Source organism: Panulirus ornatus, chromosome 66 (assembly GCF_036320965.1).
Source record: "Panulirus ornatus isolate Po-2019 chromosome 66, ASM3632096v1, whole genome shotgun sequence".
In the NCBI taxonomy this organism is placed as follows: Eukaryota; Metazoa; Arthropoda; class Malacostraca; order Decapoda; family Palinuridae; genus Panulirus; species Panulirus ornatus.
The window spans coordinates 3,461,692-3,482,285 of NC_092289.1; the positions used below are offsets into that span (position 1 = coordinate 3,461,692).

The 20,594-nt window shown below is 37.6% G+C and overlaps 1 protein-coding gene across 7 annotated transcripts in view; it reads left to right on the top strand.

Moving 5' to 3' along the window:
* Positions 1 to 15,016, top strand: part of LOC139746783 (uncharacterized) — a 136,672-nt gene extending 121,656 nt beyond the window's left edge. For 6 of the 7 annotated variants that reach the window (XM_071658336.1, XM_071658334.1, XM_071658335.1 and 3 more), the window contains 3 exons: positions 5,515 to 5,682; positions 10,608 to 10,746; positions 13,673 to 15,016. In XM_071658336.1, the coding sequence (XP_071514437.1) occupies positions 5,515 to 5,682; positions 10,608 to 10,746; positions 13,673 to 14,061 (696 nt within the window). In that variant the 3' untranslated portion in view covers positions 14,062 to 15,016. The remainder of the gene's footprint in view (positions 1 to 5,514; positions 5,683 to 10,607; positions 10,747 to 13,672) is intronic. The other variant, XM_071658332.1, reaches the window with a different exon arrangement.
* Positions 15,017 to 20,594: the final 5,578 nt, after the last annotated feature.

The following is a 20,594-nucleotide window of genomic DNA, read 5'->3' on the forward strand; positions in this document are numbered from 1 at the left end:
CCCGCGTTTGCGAGGTAGCGCAAGGAAACATACGTCCACACACGCAAATATACATACCTACACAGCTTTCCATGGTGTACCCCAGACGCTTCACATGCCCTGATTCAATCCACTGACAGCACGTCAACCCCAGTATACCAAATCAATCCAATTCACTCTATTCCTTGCCCTCCTTTCACCCTCCTTCATGTTCAGGCCCCGATCACACAAAATCTTTTTCACTCCATCTTTCCACCTCCAATTTGGTCTCCCACTTCTCGTTCCCTCCACCTCAGACACATATATCCTCTTGGTCAATCTTTCCTCACTCATTCTCTCCATGTGCTCAAACCATTTCAAAACACCCTCTTCTGCTCTCTCAACCACGCTCTTTTTATTTCCACACATCTCTCTTACCCTTACGTTACTTACTCGATCAAACCACCTCACACCACACATTGTCCTCAAACATCTCATTTCCAGCACATCCATCCTCCTGCGCACAACTCTATCCATAGCCCACACCTCGCAACCATACAACATTGTTGGAACCACTATTCCTTCAAACATACCCATTTTTGCTTTCCGAGATAATGTTCTCGACTTCCACACATTTTTCAAGGCTCCCAGAATTTTCGCCCCCTCCCCCACCCTATGATCCACTTCCGCTTCCATGGTTCCATCCACTGCCAGATCCACTCCCAGATATCTGAAACACTTTACTTCCTCCAGTTTTTCTCCATTCAAACTCACCTCCCAATTGACTTGACCCTCAACCCTACTGTACCTAATAACCTTGCTCTTATTCACATTTACGCTTAACTTTCTTCTTTCACACACTTTACCAAACTCAGTCACCAGCTTCTGCAGTTTCTCACATGAATCAGCCACCAGTGCTGTATCATCAGCGAACAACAACTGACTCACTTCCCAAGCTCTCTCATTCCCAACAGACTTCATACTTGCCCCTCTTTCCAAAACTCTTGCATTCACCTCCCTAACAACCCCATCCATAAACAAATTAAACAACCATAGATACATATAAGAATAACTTGATAGATACTTCGTTTCCATGACTTGCGTTATTTGCACCTCCTTAATCACAATGACGATTTGCAGGTCTATTGTCTTTGAATTGTCACTATGCCCTCTAACTTTTACCAAGCTAATAAGTGAATTTTTGATTTCGTCCACTGTCACAGACAGCCTCAAAATGGTCCCAGTGGTCTGTTGCTGTTTGAACTCCTTTGTATTCCTTTGTATTACCCCCAATACAGTCCCAAAGTATTCTTCTTTCCTTTTACCCTTTGTTTCCCCTTAGAGATACAACATCCAGGTTCCTCTCTGCAGACATATACTTTGCTCCCTTTTCCTCATCCTGAAAAAATCCATGTACATTCAGACTGCAGCTGAGTCTTCAAAGAGGATAAGCACTCTGTTTATCTCTCTCCCCAATTCTGTGTTTTAGAATTTGAGAATACATGAAGAGGTTGGTTTTCAGCACCCTGCTCCCACCCCTTTAAGTTGCCTTCTACAACATTCAGGGAATTTAAGGTTGGTATTCTTTCTACCCTATCCCCAGTCATGAGGATATTGAAGTAAAATTGGAATGTTACGATGGAGTAGGGTCAGTCACTAACCCTAAGATCTTAACAAGGTCTGCTAGTGTGTTGCATCATACTCTCTGAATGTCTTTTCATTAATTATAACTCTCTTTTGTCTGTTTATCACCTGTTCCTTGTTTACACTTTCTTTTTTAATGATGATTAAGTACTGTATTGTTTTATTACTTCCTTCAACAATTTTTAGATAGAAAAGTTTTTGAATTATGAACAAGTTTTTGAATTATGAACAATTATGATAATAAACACGCATTAGTGTGAGCATATGAACTTTTTTCTTCAGTTTTGTTTTATTGTATTTAATTTTATAACTGTACTGCATTATTGGACAGTTTAAAGCTGAAAGTTTGAAGTTGAATTAAAGAACTGAAAAACAACCATGTTTCGGAAGCATTAGGACTTGATAACTTTTACTGTACCAACGGCGGTCATAGATAAAGCCAATGCTTAGGTTTTTGTACCTTCAAGTGCTTTAAAAAACTGAAAACTTAGTATTGATTATAATTAGTGCAAAGGTCTCTCAGATAAAGGCGCAAGTGATTCTGAAGGTAATGCTCTAAATGATTAATAAGCATAAAAAGTTTTTTGAAAGTAAATAGACTTACTGATGCCTTGACTAGGCACTGGTTATTTTAAAGGAATTAAAGGAGACAGCAGAGTGCAGCTTTGTCCTTGATGTATCCATAAAGAGTATAGGCTACCTGTGCATTGCATACTAAAAGTATAAATTAGCTTTCTGGTCACGTGTAATGTAGTTTTCAGTAGGTTTGCCTAAGATGAGGAGCTTAGCTTACTGAAAGTATGGCACAGCATATAGTTACTGATTAGTAAATATTTCTCATATTTTGAAATAACTGTTTTCCCTCCAGGCCTGCATGGATTACAACTCCTGAAAATATTGCTCATTTGCAAGTCGATCCCCAATGTTTTTGCCCAAAGCTTTTGTGTAAACACAACTGCTACACGAGTATACATAATAAGTAACGTTTCATTTTATGCAGTCCTTCCTAACACCAGTTAGGAAATCCAGCTTCTCAATTTTCCCACTGTATAAAATCATCGTGGAGTACAATCCAACCACCCACCTCTCTTATCTCAGATATTGCCTACTCACTTAAAGTTTAAGGCATTTTGTTATGCTTTGTATCCTCATAAAACTTTGTTGAGAGAAGTAGTTAGTATAGGATGGAAGAGAAGGGTAAGGAAGTATGTACAGAGATGAGAAGTATTAGGGGAAATATGATGTTATGACTAAGTGTTTTGTGATCTAGTATGTAGTCCATCTGGTTGTACTTAAAGAAAAAAATTGTGGAAAAGTCACAGAGATTTTCAGTCACTTTTTCCATAGAAACATCTGTATGCATTGAAATTAGTGGCATTCTGTCCACAAACACACAGTATTTCCTTGTCATACATAGCACTTGACAACACCAAACTCACATAGCTCATTCTTTGTATCTAGATTTTCTTGTGGTGAGCGCTATGCACTAACTCTGCCTTTTGGCAAGATGATAGGAGCAGTAGATAAGATAATAGGTTGGAACATTTAGGTAGGAGCATTAGGTAGATGTAATCAGTGTGAAAATTAGATAGGAACATGTGCAAACACTATAGTAGAGTTGGCCCCTGCTAGTGGCCTGTTAAGGGTGAGATTCTATTGCTGTGACGACCTCTTGAGAGATTAAAGTTGGAACAGACATCAAAGATTTAGATAGATAGATGCATTATGATTATTGGTGTTGATATATGAACTATTGCCTGGTAAACTTTTCCCTGTAGCTGTCTTAAAATGAGTTTCTTGTTTTGTGCCCCATTCTAGTCTTCAATCTAATCATAGAGGTTTTGTCTCCATTAGGATTAAAAACTGATGCCAGAATTATGATATTACACATGAAACTTACAACAGGATCTAATGCTGTAGGATGTGTGTTGGGTGTTAAAATCATGATAAACCTGTACAACTTTAGCATGGATGAAGCTAATTGAGTAATTAGTGTGAGACAAAGTTCCTTACTCTTGTCAAGATGCTTTTTTCATGTGTCTCCTTTTGTAATTAGAGCTAGTACTGTAACTGTTTTTTATAACTAGGTATATTTTCATCTCCATATTGTCAATGCTGACTTCTGTTAGGTCTATGGGGAGAAGTATTTGGAGGATGACAAGTTTTCATGTAATTTTCAGAGATGTGGGACCCAGAGTTGCTTGGTTTTTCTCTGTCCATGTAAGGCAGGTACAAAGGGTAATGTGCAGCATTACATTATCCTATTTTTTATTTGAAGGGCTTCACATGACTTGCCCATGCATACATTTAACCCAATGCGGGAAATGGCGAATATATATATGAAAAAAATATAGAACGTAACATATTACATTTGAGTCTTGTTAGCGCAGAGCAGTTGATAAAGCAATATAAATACAAGAAAAAATGGGGACATAAGATTAGTTCTTAAGAGTATAGATGATCATTCACCACTTCCTGTCTTCAGTACTTATTGTCTAGCTGTTGTAAATAAACCTGAAGGCTATGCAGTTTTTGTGAAGTGACAGACTCATAGACTGACATTTTTCACCAAAAGACATGGGTTTCTTTGACGTAAGAATGACAACCAGGTTCTTTATTTACCTCTTTGAGCCTCCTGTTACAGTGTATATCCTTCTGGCATATCAAAATGAATAGCTTGTACCTAAATTGGTGTTACTCATGTTTTACTTACAAAATTGAATATATAAATAATGTAGACATCTTGTCACAACTTTCATAATTGGACTCCATGTAAAGTTTCCACTGTCATTGTAATATGACCCTGTCATAACATGAAGTCCTTGTTCCACCCTTGAAGCTCACAATTTGACCTGGCACAGCTTCATGACACTGAGAGGGCTCATCATTAAGAAATTCTTGCATCCATGTGGTAGATAATTTGTATGGCATTGAGCTGAACTAGGGACTGTAGCTTGGCTTGCATTGCTTATTGGTGGACCTTGCCCCTGCTTCATTATATTTTTCATAGCATTATGGATGATGCTCTTTTTTAAGGTTCCCTGTAATGTTTAGTTCTTTCATTCTAGATAGATATTTTGTGCTTGTTTCTAGTTGCACTAAACACCCAGTGTTCTTTCTTTCCTGTATTTTTGTTGTACACTATTTTGAATAATATTTTTTTGTAGACATACTGTATATTCTGTATTCATTTACTAATATATGCTGCGTTGTATTTCATTTGTGTGTTCGGCTTAAGTCATTTAACATTTAACATTCAAAGTATTGCATGGAGAAGTGTTTGGTCTTCTTTTTTCTTAAAAGATGTTAATTAATGTTATGAGAATTTCAGTACTTCCTTTGGTTGGTTTGTAAATTCAGCAGTTGATTAATTTTAACAGTAAATCCTCCAGTTGATGAAAAATGTTGGGAATGCTTTATGTTAATTACAGCATTTACCTTACCATTCAAATTTTACAGCCATTCCCTTTTTTTTATTTTCTTATTTGCATAATTATTTGTTAAGTATGATAGGTGTATAAAAAATCTTAAAGGATCAGTAAATGAATCATGGACTTTATTCCAAGATTTTAGCGAATAAATTGGATCACCATCAGGTGACATCAAACAGATAGTAATTGGAAAAGAATTGTGTAAGAGGCTGATTTCCCTTATCAAGCATATCACAGTGACACGATATCATTGGAACTGTAATTCAAATATCAAACTTTTGTTGACTAAAAGAATTTCATTAGAATTGTTTCAGTTGGAGGGATTACTGTATTTAAGTGTGAAATTAGTCGATAATGCAACATTTATATTTTTCTATAATAATACTCCTATTAGAGTAATATCTTCAGCTATATCTTTTCTGTTCATAGCCATACACTGCTGAATGATGTTATTTGTTTTACTGCTACTATATTCTGGTAGGCTGAAAGCGATGCTGGTGATGATGGCGAGTACTATGGGGTGGAGCTCCAGCGTGGTACCCGAGGCTTTGGCTTCAGTATCAGAGGAGGGAGGGAATTCCATAACATGCCCCTCTTCGTCCTCAGGATTGCCGAAAATGGACCAGCAGCCGAGGATGGAAAGCTAAAAGTAATTTGATTTTCTTTTATTTCATTTTCAACATGGAATAATGAACCAAATCATTTTAAGCAAAGGCTAGTTCCATCTTTGTCAGCTTCACTTTTCAGTTTGTAATGGCTCACTTCAACACATAGAATTAAGGAAAATCTTTCTTTTGTTCAAAATTACTCTTTATCAAATTGTCTTGAATTAGTTTTATTGAATGTGCTTTCTCTATCAGTCCTATCTAGGTAGACCTTTTGGATTTTAGCTGTATGTTGGATGATGCAATATGCTCACAGAGTTATAGAAACTTTCATATAAGCTGGATAAATCCCTTTGAATACTAGACACATTACATCTCAGGATGCTACCTTGCTTCTTGTTTCCCCATATATATGATAGCTTGTAGTTTTGAATACATGAGAAGGCTTGTACTGTTACTTCATATATTATTTATAATTGTTGTCAATTTTTATTTTGACATTCAACAATATTTAGAAAAATGCAAGCTCTTTTCTTGTGCAATCTGTAGCTCAACCCACATACATCATGCCATAAGCCATCCTAACATTATTTACTTGTCAGAATAATTGGTCTTACATCAGCCAGCTAACATCAGCCCAAAAAGGTTAAATGCATCCACCACCAGATTGTTGCTACCCACTGCAACTGCACTGAAATAGAGGGCTAAAACCAATCAGACATTAAGATATAAGTTTGCTTACTACACAAGCAGATGAGGCTTGCAGGCATTCCTAAATGAGATAGGTTTCACTTAAATTTTCTTTTGATCATTGTTCTTTTTAACAGTTGCTGGGACTTATATAAACAGCCATTAATGCTTGTAGTTGCATTGCACATGGTGTTTCCCAAGAATACAGCCTAAATTTTTTTTCATACGCTGGTCACCGTATGTGATTTCAAGGTATCCTGTACAAGGCTTCTACCCTCATTATTTCAAGTTTTGAAGCTGTTTTATTCTCATAACATAATAGATTTTACGGATGGAAACCCTTGGTAATCTTGTTTATTTGTAACAGATTTACTTCCAGAGGTAACACATACCACCAAACACTAATAATTTTTAAAGCAGTATCACTTTTACAAGATGATAGATTTTACTGATGAAACTCTTTGTAATCATATTTTTTTGACAAAAACACTCCCAGAAGTACCACACACATTGCTTATGGAGTATCTGTGCCTGGCAATGGAGTGGCATAAGTTAAAGGCAGCATGGCACATGTAAACAGTCTTACATAATGAGTTGTATAGCCTTTTATTTAAAGATTAATGTGTAGTTAATCATAGTAACGAACATGAGTTTTTTTTATGTGGGTGTGTGTGTGTGTGTGTCTTGCCAGAGGCATGTTGCAAAACCACAAGGTATGAGTAAACCAGTGAGATGGGTTACTGTACTTGTAGACTGATATTCTCTACACTTTGGTGAAGACAGTAGCAGACCCACTTTGTCTGCCTAGGTAGTGAGCATAGGGAACATAGTGGCTCATGCACTCATGAAATTTTTTTCCCCAATTCTTAACTGTCACAAGTAGAACTCCCTCCATGTACTGCACATTTAGAGGTAACTACACTCAGACAAAAAGACAAATTGACAGAAATCAAACAGACAGGGAAATGGACAGACATGGCATATTGTGAATAGGTATGGTAAACGCTCAATAACTGAGGAAATGGCAGTAGAGCACTTTTCTCACTGATTGTGATGATAATGAAAGTTGATTGTAATCAACTAACAGTTTAAGAAAAGAGTTGTTGAATGAAAACAATTTGTGTTAGTGACCTTCCATTTCCTCTTCTCTGACCATTTGATATGATAATTCTCTTTCATGCTTTTGTAGAATAATTATAAGGTTTACACATGTATGTTCTGTATTCTGATTTGATGAATATAATCAGAGACAGAAAAGTTTTGAGATCTTAGGTTATGCTGCCATCATAAATCCTTAACCTTTGACTGTGGAATTACCTCCCATGTTCATCCCCATTTGTGCAAAAGAAAAAGGAAGAAATAGATTTTGCCTTTGTGAAATAGATCTCTATACAAAAATAAAAAGGAAGACACAATATAGTGTGGTATTGATAAATCTTGCACAATCTTTCCTCACCTCTCTGTAAGAGACTTAGAAATAGATGTCTGATATGTTTTGTTTCCCATCTGTTGTCACACTTTTGATTAAATCCTCACACAGGCATTGCATTGGTGGTGAGTAAGATGAAGCCTTAGTTTCATAGTTTACATACTTTCTACTTTTATGTTAATTGTAAACTTTATAATTTTGCACACTACGCTCTCATATACATAGCTCTGTGTTATTGGTTTTAGTACTTGCCCAAGCAGTAAAAGTCTCTGAAGCACTCACCAGTATACAGACCATCACAATTCCTTACACTTTTTTTTTTCCACACTTTGCACTGTCTTTGTTCAGTTGTTCTTTAACTTGTTAATGGCACTGGTTCAAGAAGGTGTCATGACATACCTTTCTTGCCAACCAAACTGTTGAGGAGAATGGGTTGGCTTTCCATTGTGGTCATCTTCCTCATTAAGTAATCTTACTAAAATTAGGAAGTCACTTGTTAATTCACACCTTTCATATTATTCTTCACTTTCTTTACGAACAGATGCATATGAATGTTTCTTTTAATCATATAGGTCATCTAATAGCCTACATATTTTTTGCATGGATACTGTGTACACACAACCTGCAGGTTGAAGGCTGTTTAACTTTAACGGAGGTTGGAGAAGTGTTGAGGAAAGTGGAGTTTTTGTCCTCCATATCATTATACAATGGCACTATAAGTGCAATTTGCTATTCCTCAGACACCTCACCATGGGTCATACATACTGTACATCAAAAATCCTAACAAACGAGTCGACAACAATGCAACTACTAACTTCTAAACTATCCACTCCAGCTGTCATGCCATACTTCATTGAGTGTGAGGCTTTCACCATTTCTCTTATCACCAAACCACTTGCCATGACTCACTCACTTCACTTACCTCCCCACCCAAACATCCTACATATGTGTCCCTATCATCTTGCGCATTCAGCATTCCTTAAAAATGCTCACTCCTGTTCATTACCTTTTTCTTACAGGTTACCACTTCTGTATCAGCTCCATTCACTGATGCTCCCATTTGTTCTCTTGTTCTCTCACTATTAACCACCTTCCAACACAATTTCTTATTCTCCATGAAGTTTGCTGATCCTCTCTCATTTGCCCTCTTTTTTGGCCCCTGCACCCTCCGCATGACTTTGTGGCTTGCTTTTACACATCAACCAGTCACTTGTACAACTTCCTTGCAGGCAACACCCATAGAACTCTCCCTTCTCTTTCACTAACATCTATTTCCTCATCCTACAACGCTTTTCCACTAGCCCACATCGCATCTTCTGTATGTCATATATTTTCTTGCACATGTAAGCACTGCTTCCTTAAATCCCTACTCATCTACAATCCTAGTTTCATTTACTTTCACCTTTTACCATTCATTCCTGGATCTGTCCTGGTATTTCATCACAAGCCTCATTTCCATATTTTCTCACTCTCACCACCTTTTTCCCACCCATATCATTTTCACTTGTCCAAAAGCTTTTTCAAACTTTCACCCTAATCACCACTAGGTCGTGATCAGACATTCCTCTAGCTGCCCTTTTCAGCACAATCAAATAATACAGTCTGTCTTTTGTATGCCTATCAGCTAGTACATAATCCAATAGTGACTGCTTACTTTCACCATCCTTTTCCCACCCATACCATTTCTGCTTTTATGAAAGCTTCTACAAACCCTTATTCTCACCTCCACCAAATACCAGTGAGACAACCCATCAGCCTCCCCCTATCATCACAGTCACATCCAAAAGTCTCTCTTTTGCATGCTTGCCAACTAGTACCTTATCCAGTTATGTCTGCACACCATCCTTCGTACTTACCCATGTATATTTATGCATGTCCCTCTCTTTTAGCTAGGTATGCCGAATCACCAATCCTTTTTCATGAAAATTCATTAAGCTGTTCACCATTTTCATTTACATCACTTTGTACCCCATTTCCCCTAGATATACCCTCACCTGCTATATTACCCACTTTCATATTCAAATCACCCAATACTGATACCCAATCCCTCAAATCATAACTAAAACACTTCCCAGCACTTCCCATACACACGGCTCCTTTCTTCACTGCTGTTGCTTCCAGGTGCATGAGCATTAATAATCACCTGCTTCTCATAATCCACTTTCAGTTTTACCTACGTTAGTCAGGAGCTCACCTCCTTACACTCTTTCATACACTGCCACAATTTCTTCCTCACAAAAACTTAACCCCAAAACATTTCCGAACCATTTTCCTCCTTGAGCCATGTTTCACTCTGAGCCAGAACATCCAGCTTCCTCTCATACCATTGAGATTGAGTTTGTGGTGGAGTGAAATGGGGGCTGTTGGAGGGGGCCAGGCTTGTCAAGGTTACCCCCCTGAATCTTTTGATTCAGATGTTTTAGCTGGATTACATTAGGACTTATTGCAGTGCCTGCCCTAAGAATGGATTTGATAAGTAAAGGGGTGGCAGTGCACATAGATAAATGCCTCTTGCCAATTGGTAGCATATAAATCAACTGGTATGCATATATACACAAAGACCTTATATTCTGGTGATATACTCTCTTAGTTAAAGATAGTATTTTTAGACATCAAAATATACATCTAACAAAATTTTGTTTTCCTCTTTTGTCACAAGTCAAAGCACAGTTTGAAGTTAATACATTATGCACATATTCTAAAGTGCTTTAAGTACAAAACAGCTCAAAACAGTATAACATGAAACCTTGCTGTATTGATCCTATTATGATCTGGTTTTTTTATTGTAATGTGCAAATCTTTTAATCCCAACAGTAATTCTAATAGATCCAATTATTATGATTTTTATAGGTTGGAGATCAACTAATGGAAATTAATGGAAGATCTACCAAAGATATGACCCATGCTGATGCCATTGAACTGATTAAACAGTGTGGCAACAGTGTGTCTCTTCTTGTAAAGCGTGGAGGAAAATTGCCACAACACCTTGGTAAGTGATAGTCACTGTTTGTTAGAACACTTATTTTGTATTTTGATGTACAGCATAAACTGATTTTTTCTTTAATTATGGAATTGGCAATTGCGAGTTGTTTGTTGGACTTTTAGATTAAGAATGCATCAGTATTGGTTAATTTTTGAGAAAGCAAATAAAAGTATTATACATGACTGGAGTGGCGTTCAAGGTTCTAGATCCATACAACCCTTTTTTGGAAAATTATATGTGCTTTTTAGAAAGACTGTAAAACTGATGATCATGTAGCATAGTCACATGAATTGCTAAGTTTAGATGACATATAGTAAGATGAAGTGTGCTAAAGCAACAGTAGTGGATGAGATTACAAAATGACTTCCTTAAGAAAGGGGATGATGCATTATAAAGTGGTCAGTCAGGCTAATATGTATTTATGGAACAACTTGTGGTTCTTGAGAACTGGCAGAATTCTTTTGTAGTTCATTTATACAAAGGGAAGGCTCATTTTAGTGAGTAAAAGACTTTTGAACACCTGGTAAGATGTATAGGAGACTGACAGTCTAGATGATGGAGGCATGCATGGAACATCTGCTTTAGGAAGAGCTGTGTAGGATCATGAAGGGTAGAGGATGTGAGGACTAGTGGTTTAGTCTGAATAATCTGCATGTGAAATACTTGGAGAAGAATTTCTGAGCCACTGAGATTTGCTGTGACAGCAACATTAGTCTAAAGCATTCTCTGCATGAAATGTATGTTGGAGAATGACATTTCCTTCTGCTGCTACCTCACATCTCATCACTTCTCTTACTTGTATAATGCTTTTTTTTCAGCTACTTCACTGACTGGCTAAGTTATCTATTCTAGGTTCATCTGATACTATCTCTTATGTGGCACTTTTGGGTCTGAAGATTGCACATAATAGGATTGACAGAGAGGCCTTGTTGAAGGTGTTATAAACATATGTGGTAAAGTTACTAAATGCAGTGAGGAGCTTTTACCAAGAGAGTAAGCCATGAGCCCCTTTAATGCACTGCATAATCCAATAAAGTTAGCCCTTCTAAAATTGAGGGTAATGGAGAGTTCACAAATACTTTATGAGCAGAATTGAATGGATGGAAGTCGAGAACTACTATGATAAAGTGCAAGAACATGTGATTCCATAGTCTAAAAAGGAGAGGATATATGATGATCAGTGCATGGCAGCATTGAAGATGCAAGAGAAAACATAATGAAACTGAAAGCCTCTCAACATAGAACAACAAAGTTAAGTCTGCCAGAATCCCTTGAACATACAAAAGTTATAATAGAGAAATATATATGAATGCCTTTGAAGGAAGCTCGAATGGCTAGTTAATATACTACTAGGAGAAATTTTAAGAAACTACTCAAATTGTTAAATGGAAACTTGACATGTCATTGAAATCAGTCTTAGATGAAACCAGAATAGATAAGTATGCAACAGAAGAATGCTGTAGTCATCCATCGGGCATAAAGTGCAGTGAGTACTATGCAATACCCATATGTGTACTGGGAGGTTTTAGTGACGGCTGCATAAGGATTAAGCATTTCAGTGGCTATCACATGTCACTTCTTTGCCCCAGTTTATTCTGCCTCATCAACACATGGACTGCTACCATTCAGTCCACAAACATAAAATCTTTATATCACACAATTAAATAACACAATACTTAACATAACTCACATGAATTGTTTTTCATAAATTGATATTCATGAAGTTAGCACTTTGCTAGCCCTTCCATGTAGTAAACTTTTGTCGTAAGTATTCTCTTACCCACCTGGGTATGAGGAAGTTTATGACAGTTGTGCAGTGAGCCAGCAGTTCAGTAACTTTCAAGTTTCTTTCGTTTCGTCCAGGTCGTTTTCTTTTGATTTACCCACACACAGATTGCTGACATTCACTCCATAGAAATACATTCTCTCCATTTCAGCCAATACACTTGACAATTTATTTCTCTCACTTCATTCCTTGTAGCTCTATATTTTCTTGTGGTGAGTGCTATGTGCTAGCCGTGCCTTGCAGCAGAGTCTTGTTGTATGTACCTTACATTGCAACCTATAACTTGACCTGGAATATTGATGAACCTTAACTTTTTGAGCAGAACATTCTGATTCAGGCATATATGTGCCGTGTAAGTCGTCCACTTAAAACTGAACAAACCAATGTTGAGACTCATGGTGTTTATCCATTATTTCAGTTATTATTTTTGATAGAATCTTATATATTTTGAAAGAAGGTAAATGTTTAATAGTAGGAACAAATGCTACAGGTTCATACCATAACATGTTCTATTAGTGTGTGTGTGTGTGTGTTGAAAATCCGAGTTACAACCCAGTAATAAGTGATTTAAACCTAAGGTTCAAGTCTGATGAACATGACTCAGCCATATTTTACTCTGTGATGGATTTTATGGATAAACTATTTTATATTGTTAGCTAAATAAACCCAGGAACCTATGTATTGGGTTCCTGAAGCATATATTAAGGGGATTTGCTACAAATGGAAACATTGTAAGGTGGGCTCCTTGGGAGTGGGAAGGTTCAATAATGCTCAGTGTTATCATTTATTTATAGGTGGAGACTGGGAATAACCTTTCACATTGTTATAAATGTATATATGAATATGAATTTTTATATTTTAGTGTTACCAGACTCCACTGTTATAAGGCTACACCATGAATGAAGTTATCCTCGGCAAGTGTTTATCATAGGAATTTGTCTCATAAAAGAATTTCTCACTCCAAAGGAGTCCACATTTCCTTGCTACTGGAAGTAGTGCAGCCTTAAGCTGTAGGAGCCTGTGGAAGATCTTAGGTAATAGTAATATTGTTTCTTAGAAAGAGGTCCTGAGGGTAATTTAAAGAAATAAATCAATTTATTCTTGTTTTGCCTGTTTATTGACATAAATTGCCTTACTGTTTTACAGATACGATGAATCCAAACAGTCTAGGATCACCTGTTGGCCCACCCCTGCCAGGTACCAATGTAAGATCTACAGCTACTCTCCCACCTCCTTCACCAGGCTCCATGGGTCCATCATACCCTCCCCCTCCAGGACTATCAGGTCCACCAGGTCCTCCATATTATTCCCATGGAGGTTACAATGCATTAACCACCTCTTCCACTGGGTACCCTCCAGCCTTCCCTCACAATGGTGCAATTCGAGGACCCCAGCCACTCCACTCTTCCCCAGCAACACAGTACCCTCCACCACTTACTCCAAATGGTCCACTAAGCCAGTCTTCTCCCAGGGTAATGGGAGGTGAGAATGACCCTTATTGTAACAGAAACCTCAGAGTAATGTACCCACCATGAAATCTACATAATTAAGGGAATTGGATCCAAAGTGTACATTACTCATTAGAAACTGATATGTGATCCAGCAGTGATAGTCACAAAAATGTCTTATGTATGTTGTAATATTTAAATGCAAATGCTGTTGAATGTCAAAAAAAAAGAGAAATCAAGATATTTCTGGACTGTGTTTTACCCTGCTCAGTGCCTCCAGTGTTCATATGGGACCATATTGTTTCCATAGCTTCATCTCTAATAATTCTGAAAGTTGTTCAGATAAAAAGATATGATGGCTGTTTTATTGTGATCTCCTCATCTTTATCTGATTCTGCCATTTGCCTAATGGAAGTTTTCTGTTTGAAAACTTTTAAATTAGGTACCGATTTTAGATGTCTATGACAGTTACATTTGTTTTATCATTAAATTGTCGATTAAAATTGGTCCTTTTTCGTTACCTACAGGATTATGACCAAAGTGACCTTATATACCGGAGTAGGACTCGTGCTCAATGCATTTGTTTTGTCAATATTTATAAATGTGAAATCAGTCTTATTTAGGTTTTCATAAAACAGCAAGTGTCCTGTAAAAATGTGGCCCTTTGCCATGTGTTTATGCATGTGTACATATTGTGTAGTTGAAATAGCATAGTCAAACAGACACTGAAACAGTCTGTGATGTGTTGCAATTTTGTCAGGAAATTGTACATGGCAGTTCTGGATACCAAACATATGACATGAAAATGTTAAAACTGTAAGTAATTTGTAAATTTACTATAACACCAGATTGTCAAACACTGCCTTGATCAAAAGCCCTCAAATGCCTTATAATGAATTATAAGTATTTGGACAGTTATAAGAATATTGTATGTATTCTAAAGGTTTATTTTATTTTGATTATCAGGAAAGTCACATATTAACATGTGACAGTCCTGTGTATTATATACCTTGTTAATAAATATTCAAGACAGAAATGAAAATTTCTAAGCCTTTTAAGTAGTTCTTTACCATGATATATACAGGTACAGTGAAACTTCATCTTTTAGACTAATTGGTGCTAAAGATGGGTTATATATAAGAAAGTTAAATATGCATGTGAAATTTTTTTAGAAAGAAACCAATGTAGCTTAAAAACATTTAATCTTTATGTGAATATCATGAAGTGAGTACTGACCAGGCATGTTGAAGGATGATGCTGTACTGTTGTGAGGTGCATAGGAGTAATGCTCAACTTCTAGGACTGGGAAGAAAAAAGATCAAAGGTTCTCTGGATTTTAAGGCCCCCATGGTTGCCATCAAGGGTAAAGGTTTTCTCCATTAAACATCGTTTGTGGAAACACTTTATTGATTACATTGTATGAAAGCTAAACTACCAAATCAAAGTGATGAAACATTTCCCATGGAATAAGTTCTCCATTCAGAGTTTGTTGACAAAATGATCAGGCTTGTGAAAACTAGCAATTACCCATCCAGCTCCACCACTCACATCACTGCCACAGCTCACACCATCGTAATCACCGCTCTGTACAACCATCATCTAATAGCATTAGCACATTTTTAGCTCTCTCTCCAGGGTTGGTGATGGAGGAAGACATCATGCATAGATGACTCAAATGTGTTATCCAAAATACTGGCCAACCTTTCCCACATATTATCTAACTAAATCACGTGTCAAGTTGTGAGGGCCTGCTCCCTCCTGACATTTCAGCCTTTCTTTATTCAGCAGGTGTAAGTAAAGCCCTAATTAAGGCCTTCTCAGTATTGCTATATATATATGTATATGTATATTTATTTTATTTAATTTATTTTGTCGCTGTCTCCCGCATTAGCGAAGTAGTGCAAGGAAACAGACGAAAGAATGGCCCAACCCACCCACATACACATGTATATACATACTTAATCGCAGTTTCCCCGCATCAGCGAGGTAGTACCAGGAAACAGACGAAGAAAGAATAGCCCATCCACTCATATACACATATATATATATATATGTAAATGCATATACATACGCTGACATATACATATGTACACATGTACATACACTTCCTTGCCTTCATCCATTCCTGGTGCTACCGAGCCCCATGGGAAACAGCATCTTTACCCCTGCTTCAGTGAGGTTGTGCCAGGAAAACAGACAAAAAAGGCCATGTAATTCACACTCGGTCTCTAGCCATTTCCTGCATTAGTGAGGTAGCATTAAGAACAGAGGACTGAGCGTAAGACGGAAAATCCTCACTTGGCCCCCTTCTCTGCTTCTTCTTTTGGAAAAGTTAAAATGGGAGGGGAGGATTTCCAGCCCCCTGCTCCCTCCCCTTTTCGTCACCTTTTATGATATGCAGGGGATGCATGAGAAGTATTCTTTCTCCATATATACACGTGTAAGTATTCATAATTGCTAGATTCATACATTCCCTAGATAGAATATTCTTAATGCAAAACAAGGCCAAAAACAGCATCACAAATTTAGTTATTGGAAGCATTTACATACTAGCAGTAGCATACATCTTTAAAAAACTCACTCCATAATGATGTGATATTATTTACTGATTGATGTGTATGTTGATAAAGAGCAGTCATTTATGAAAAAGTTAATGTGGAAATTGTAAGTCCAGTGTCAAAACTTGATCATTATAAGCATGTATTCAGTAGCAGTGATCTGCATTTCAATCATCTCAAATCTCGTGTTGTTTTTATGACTTTTTGTTGCACATAATCATTTATGAACACATGCCAAAAATAATTATGAGCCCAAAAACAGCTCAAATTATTTGTTTTAAATATTTATGAATTATTAGTTCAAACCTGAAAAAAGAAGTTGATGTTTACCTTTAAATGCAACAATATTGTTAAAGAAGGCTTTCATGCATCAGGTTTTATTTAGATACCAAATCCCAGTACTTGCACCATAATACATTCTTAGACAACATAATTTGTCACCTCAGTTACACCATGGTATTGGAAGTGGAGATATGCAACTTTTGCTCACTGTTCTAGTATGTCCATTAGTGATAACTGTTTCTGATCCAGGTGATTTTTTTTTTTTTACCAGTAACTAACCATGGGTCCTAAGAAGTTGTCCCTTGAAGAAAAGGCCTCTCTATATTCTTGCTCGGAAACAAGACAGTGTGTTTACAAGTGAGATTTCAAGATGTCTTTAGCAGGACCAAGTTAACCACCATTTAGACACTGTTTTTCTCTTATGTCATCTCAACCTGAAAACTGGGTCTGGTCAATCTAGGAAGAACAGTAAGGTAGCTGATAACCTGAGATGGATTTTGCAACTCCATTGATTCACAGCAAATGAGATTTTTGAAATAATGCAAGTTTTGGTCCTGTCCAGAAGGATAAAAAGGTTTGTGTGTTCTTTTCTCAAAGTTGTAATTTTATGATGCTGGGTGCAGACATTGATAGTCTAAAAAGAACAGTACAGTTTTTGCTTCATAGAACCACTGAGGGACTGATAAAACAAATCTGTGGCAGCAATTGTTATTCTTGACTGCTTGTATGAATGCAAAATTTTTTTAGTTTTTGACCCATTCTATGCCTAAGCTTGGTCTACTTTTGCATTCCCCCAGCCTAAGGTTTTCAAAAACAAAATACCTCATTAATTGATTCAGAATAATGTTAAAAATGAAAAGAAAGAAATCTTCCTTAACAACTGTAATCCCTTTAAGTTTCCTTAGCAGTACCATACATTGTGAGCCTGTTTCTGCAATGTATTTCTCATAATTAGGCCAAAATTTATATTATCATCATCATCTTTATATCCTTGTTTATCACCACGTTTCATCACAATTTGATCCTATTCCTTCCCATGTTACAGTGCATTTCTATTTGTGACTGCCAGATGCTTGTTGTGATACATGTCCTTTCACTCTTTCACCCATGAATAACTGAGTTAGAGATTTCCAAGACTGAATTTTTACTGCTGATGACATATGATCATTAAATGGCTTAAGACTGCTCTAAAATATATGAAATGGGCAGGAAACATTTGCACGTATTTCATATGTGTGTAGGTCTTGGGTCTTGTGTATAAGGTATGTGTATAGGAGTGGTAGGATTAAAGCCTGAGCCAGCAGTTTTTACTCTGTGCCCTTAAAGTAAGCACTCATTTATCTTTCCTATTAGCAATTATTTCTTTTGGCTATAGGTCATAGTTAAATTGCTGTTGAGGGAATTAAGGGAGTTGGACCAATAGTACTTGCCAGGAAGAAAGCAAGTGATTGGGTGGAGTGCAAGCTGAAAAAGAAGACAAATGAGAGTATCAATGAAGTGAAGAGAGAATATGTTTTGAAAAGAGATGAATAGTGTTAGAACAAAAGAAAAGTTGGAGGCAACAGTGTGGAAAACAAGTGGGGGAGTGGTAAATGGCAAAGATATAAGAAACATGAAGCAAGCACAGTTTTATGAAGGACTGCTGAATGTTAGATGGCAGTATAGTGCATGTGGTGTGTTAGGGATGAGGTGGCATACAAAGCAAAAAGGTAATGGAAAAAAAACAGGTCATGAAAACTTTGCATAAGCTGGCGTTGGAAAGTGTCAAGAGTGGATGAGATTCCAGTTGAGTTTCTTGATAATGAGGCAAAACTGCTGGTGACTGGTTCACCATGATGTTTGACATTTGTATAACCCAAGGTAAAGTAGTAGAGGACTAGCTAGACCCAGCATGTGCTTTTTTTTCACTTGTTTGCCATTTCCTGCATTAGCAAGGTAGCATCAGGAACAGGTAATGAGCAACCCAATTCATCAGCTATCCAGCTCTCATTTATGATTGCTCAAAACCATTGCCTCTTATCCACATCCAGGCCCCACAGACCTTTTATGGTTTCCCCTGTCAGCTCCATATGCCTGGTTCAGCCCATTGACAGTATGTACCCCCTCTATATAAGACATTGCTCCAGTTTGCTCTATCCCTTGCACTTCACACCTTCCTGCTTGTTCAGGCTTTAAACACTCTTAAGCATTTTTCACTTCTTTCCACCTCCTCCTTGGTTTCCATTTTTCCTTGTACCCTCCATATATCTGATATGTATATCCTTTTAGTCATCCTCTCCATATTTCCAAACCATTTTAGCACAACCTTCTTCAGGTCTCTCATACCTCTTACCTTATCATGTCCTGCTTGATAATCTCTCCAATATGTACCACATATTGTCCTCAAACATTTCATTTCCAACACAGTCATCCTCGTGTGTACCTTGTCATCTAAAGCTGATGCCTTGCATCTGTAGAACGTCAGTGGGACCATTATATCAAACACATCCATAGTTGCCCTCACAGGCAGTAACCTCTCTTTCGACACATTCCTCAATGTGCCTAGGAACATTGCCCCCTCACCCACCCTATGGCTCAGGCCAGCTCCTATGATTCCATTTGTTGCCCTGTATACTGCCAGGTATCTCAAATAGTCCACTTATTTCAGGATCTCTATTCAAATTCACTTTCCAAATAACCTGAGTGTCAGCACTGCTGAACCTAATAAATTTGCTTTTATGTATATATACTCAGAACTTTCTTCTGTAGCAAACTCTCCCAAGCTCAGAAACTAGCTTCTGCAGTTTCTCACTCAAACTTGCCAACAGCACTGTGTCGTCAAACAGTAACAGGCCTCCCCACCTAAACAGACTGCAGACCTTCCCCTCTCTTCTAAACCCTTGCATTCACCTCCCTTGCCACCCCATCCATAATCAGTTCCAACACCCAAGCACAAATAAGATAACAAACAGTTACAGCCCTCTCGAAATGCAGTCCATGACATAAAAGTACTCAGCACCAAGCACTACGCAATCAACACCTAAATACCTTTTGCTTTCCCCTGCTTTCCCATACACTCTTCCCACTGTCTCGCACAGCTAAACACCCACACCCAAGATCCATGAGGTGAATTGCCTTTAAGCAACTGAACTCAATCTTTACAACTTGTCAACCAGACTCCTCAAGTGAAGCGTCAACTTTGGTAAGGCTGTATCATCATTAGCTGATGAAACAGAGTACAATCTTGACAGAAAACTTCTCACTTAAAAGGAGACCATCTCATCCTGCTAATGAGTGCAGCACAGCCCTAAGTACCCCATGATTATTTTGAATGGCGTCCTGTAGTTATATATAATTAACCACCAACCTGTAAGTAGAAATAAATGGGTTACCCCTGGTTCACACGACAGCAGCCATTACTCACATATCCCCTTCACTCCCCACCCCAAACAAACATCACACTGACAAAACACAAATCCTAAATACCACCCCTCCAGACGTACACCCGGGTGAAACTACACTCTCTAGACAAACATGAGTCAAACTTTCCCATCTGTGCTTTGGACGTCACCCATCCCTACATTGCCACTCAACTGACCATATGTTCTCCCACCACTGCATCTTCCTCTTGACCTCCTGCTGCTTTCTCATATACCCCTTCCAATAATTTGCATTCCTTCCTTGTAAGTACTGCCAACTTTCCTTCATCCTACCACTCACTGCCCAGTGTGTAATTACAACTCAGGTGAAAAATCACCTTCAGCAAAGTATCATCAGTGACAAAAAGTAATGCATTCTCTT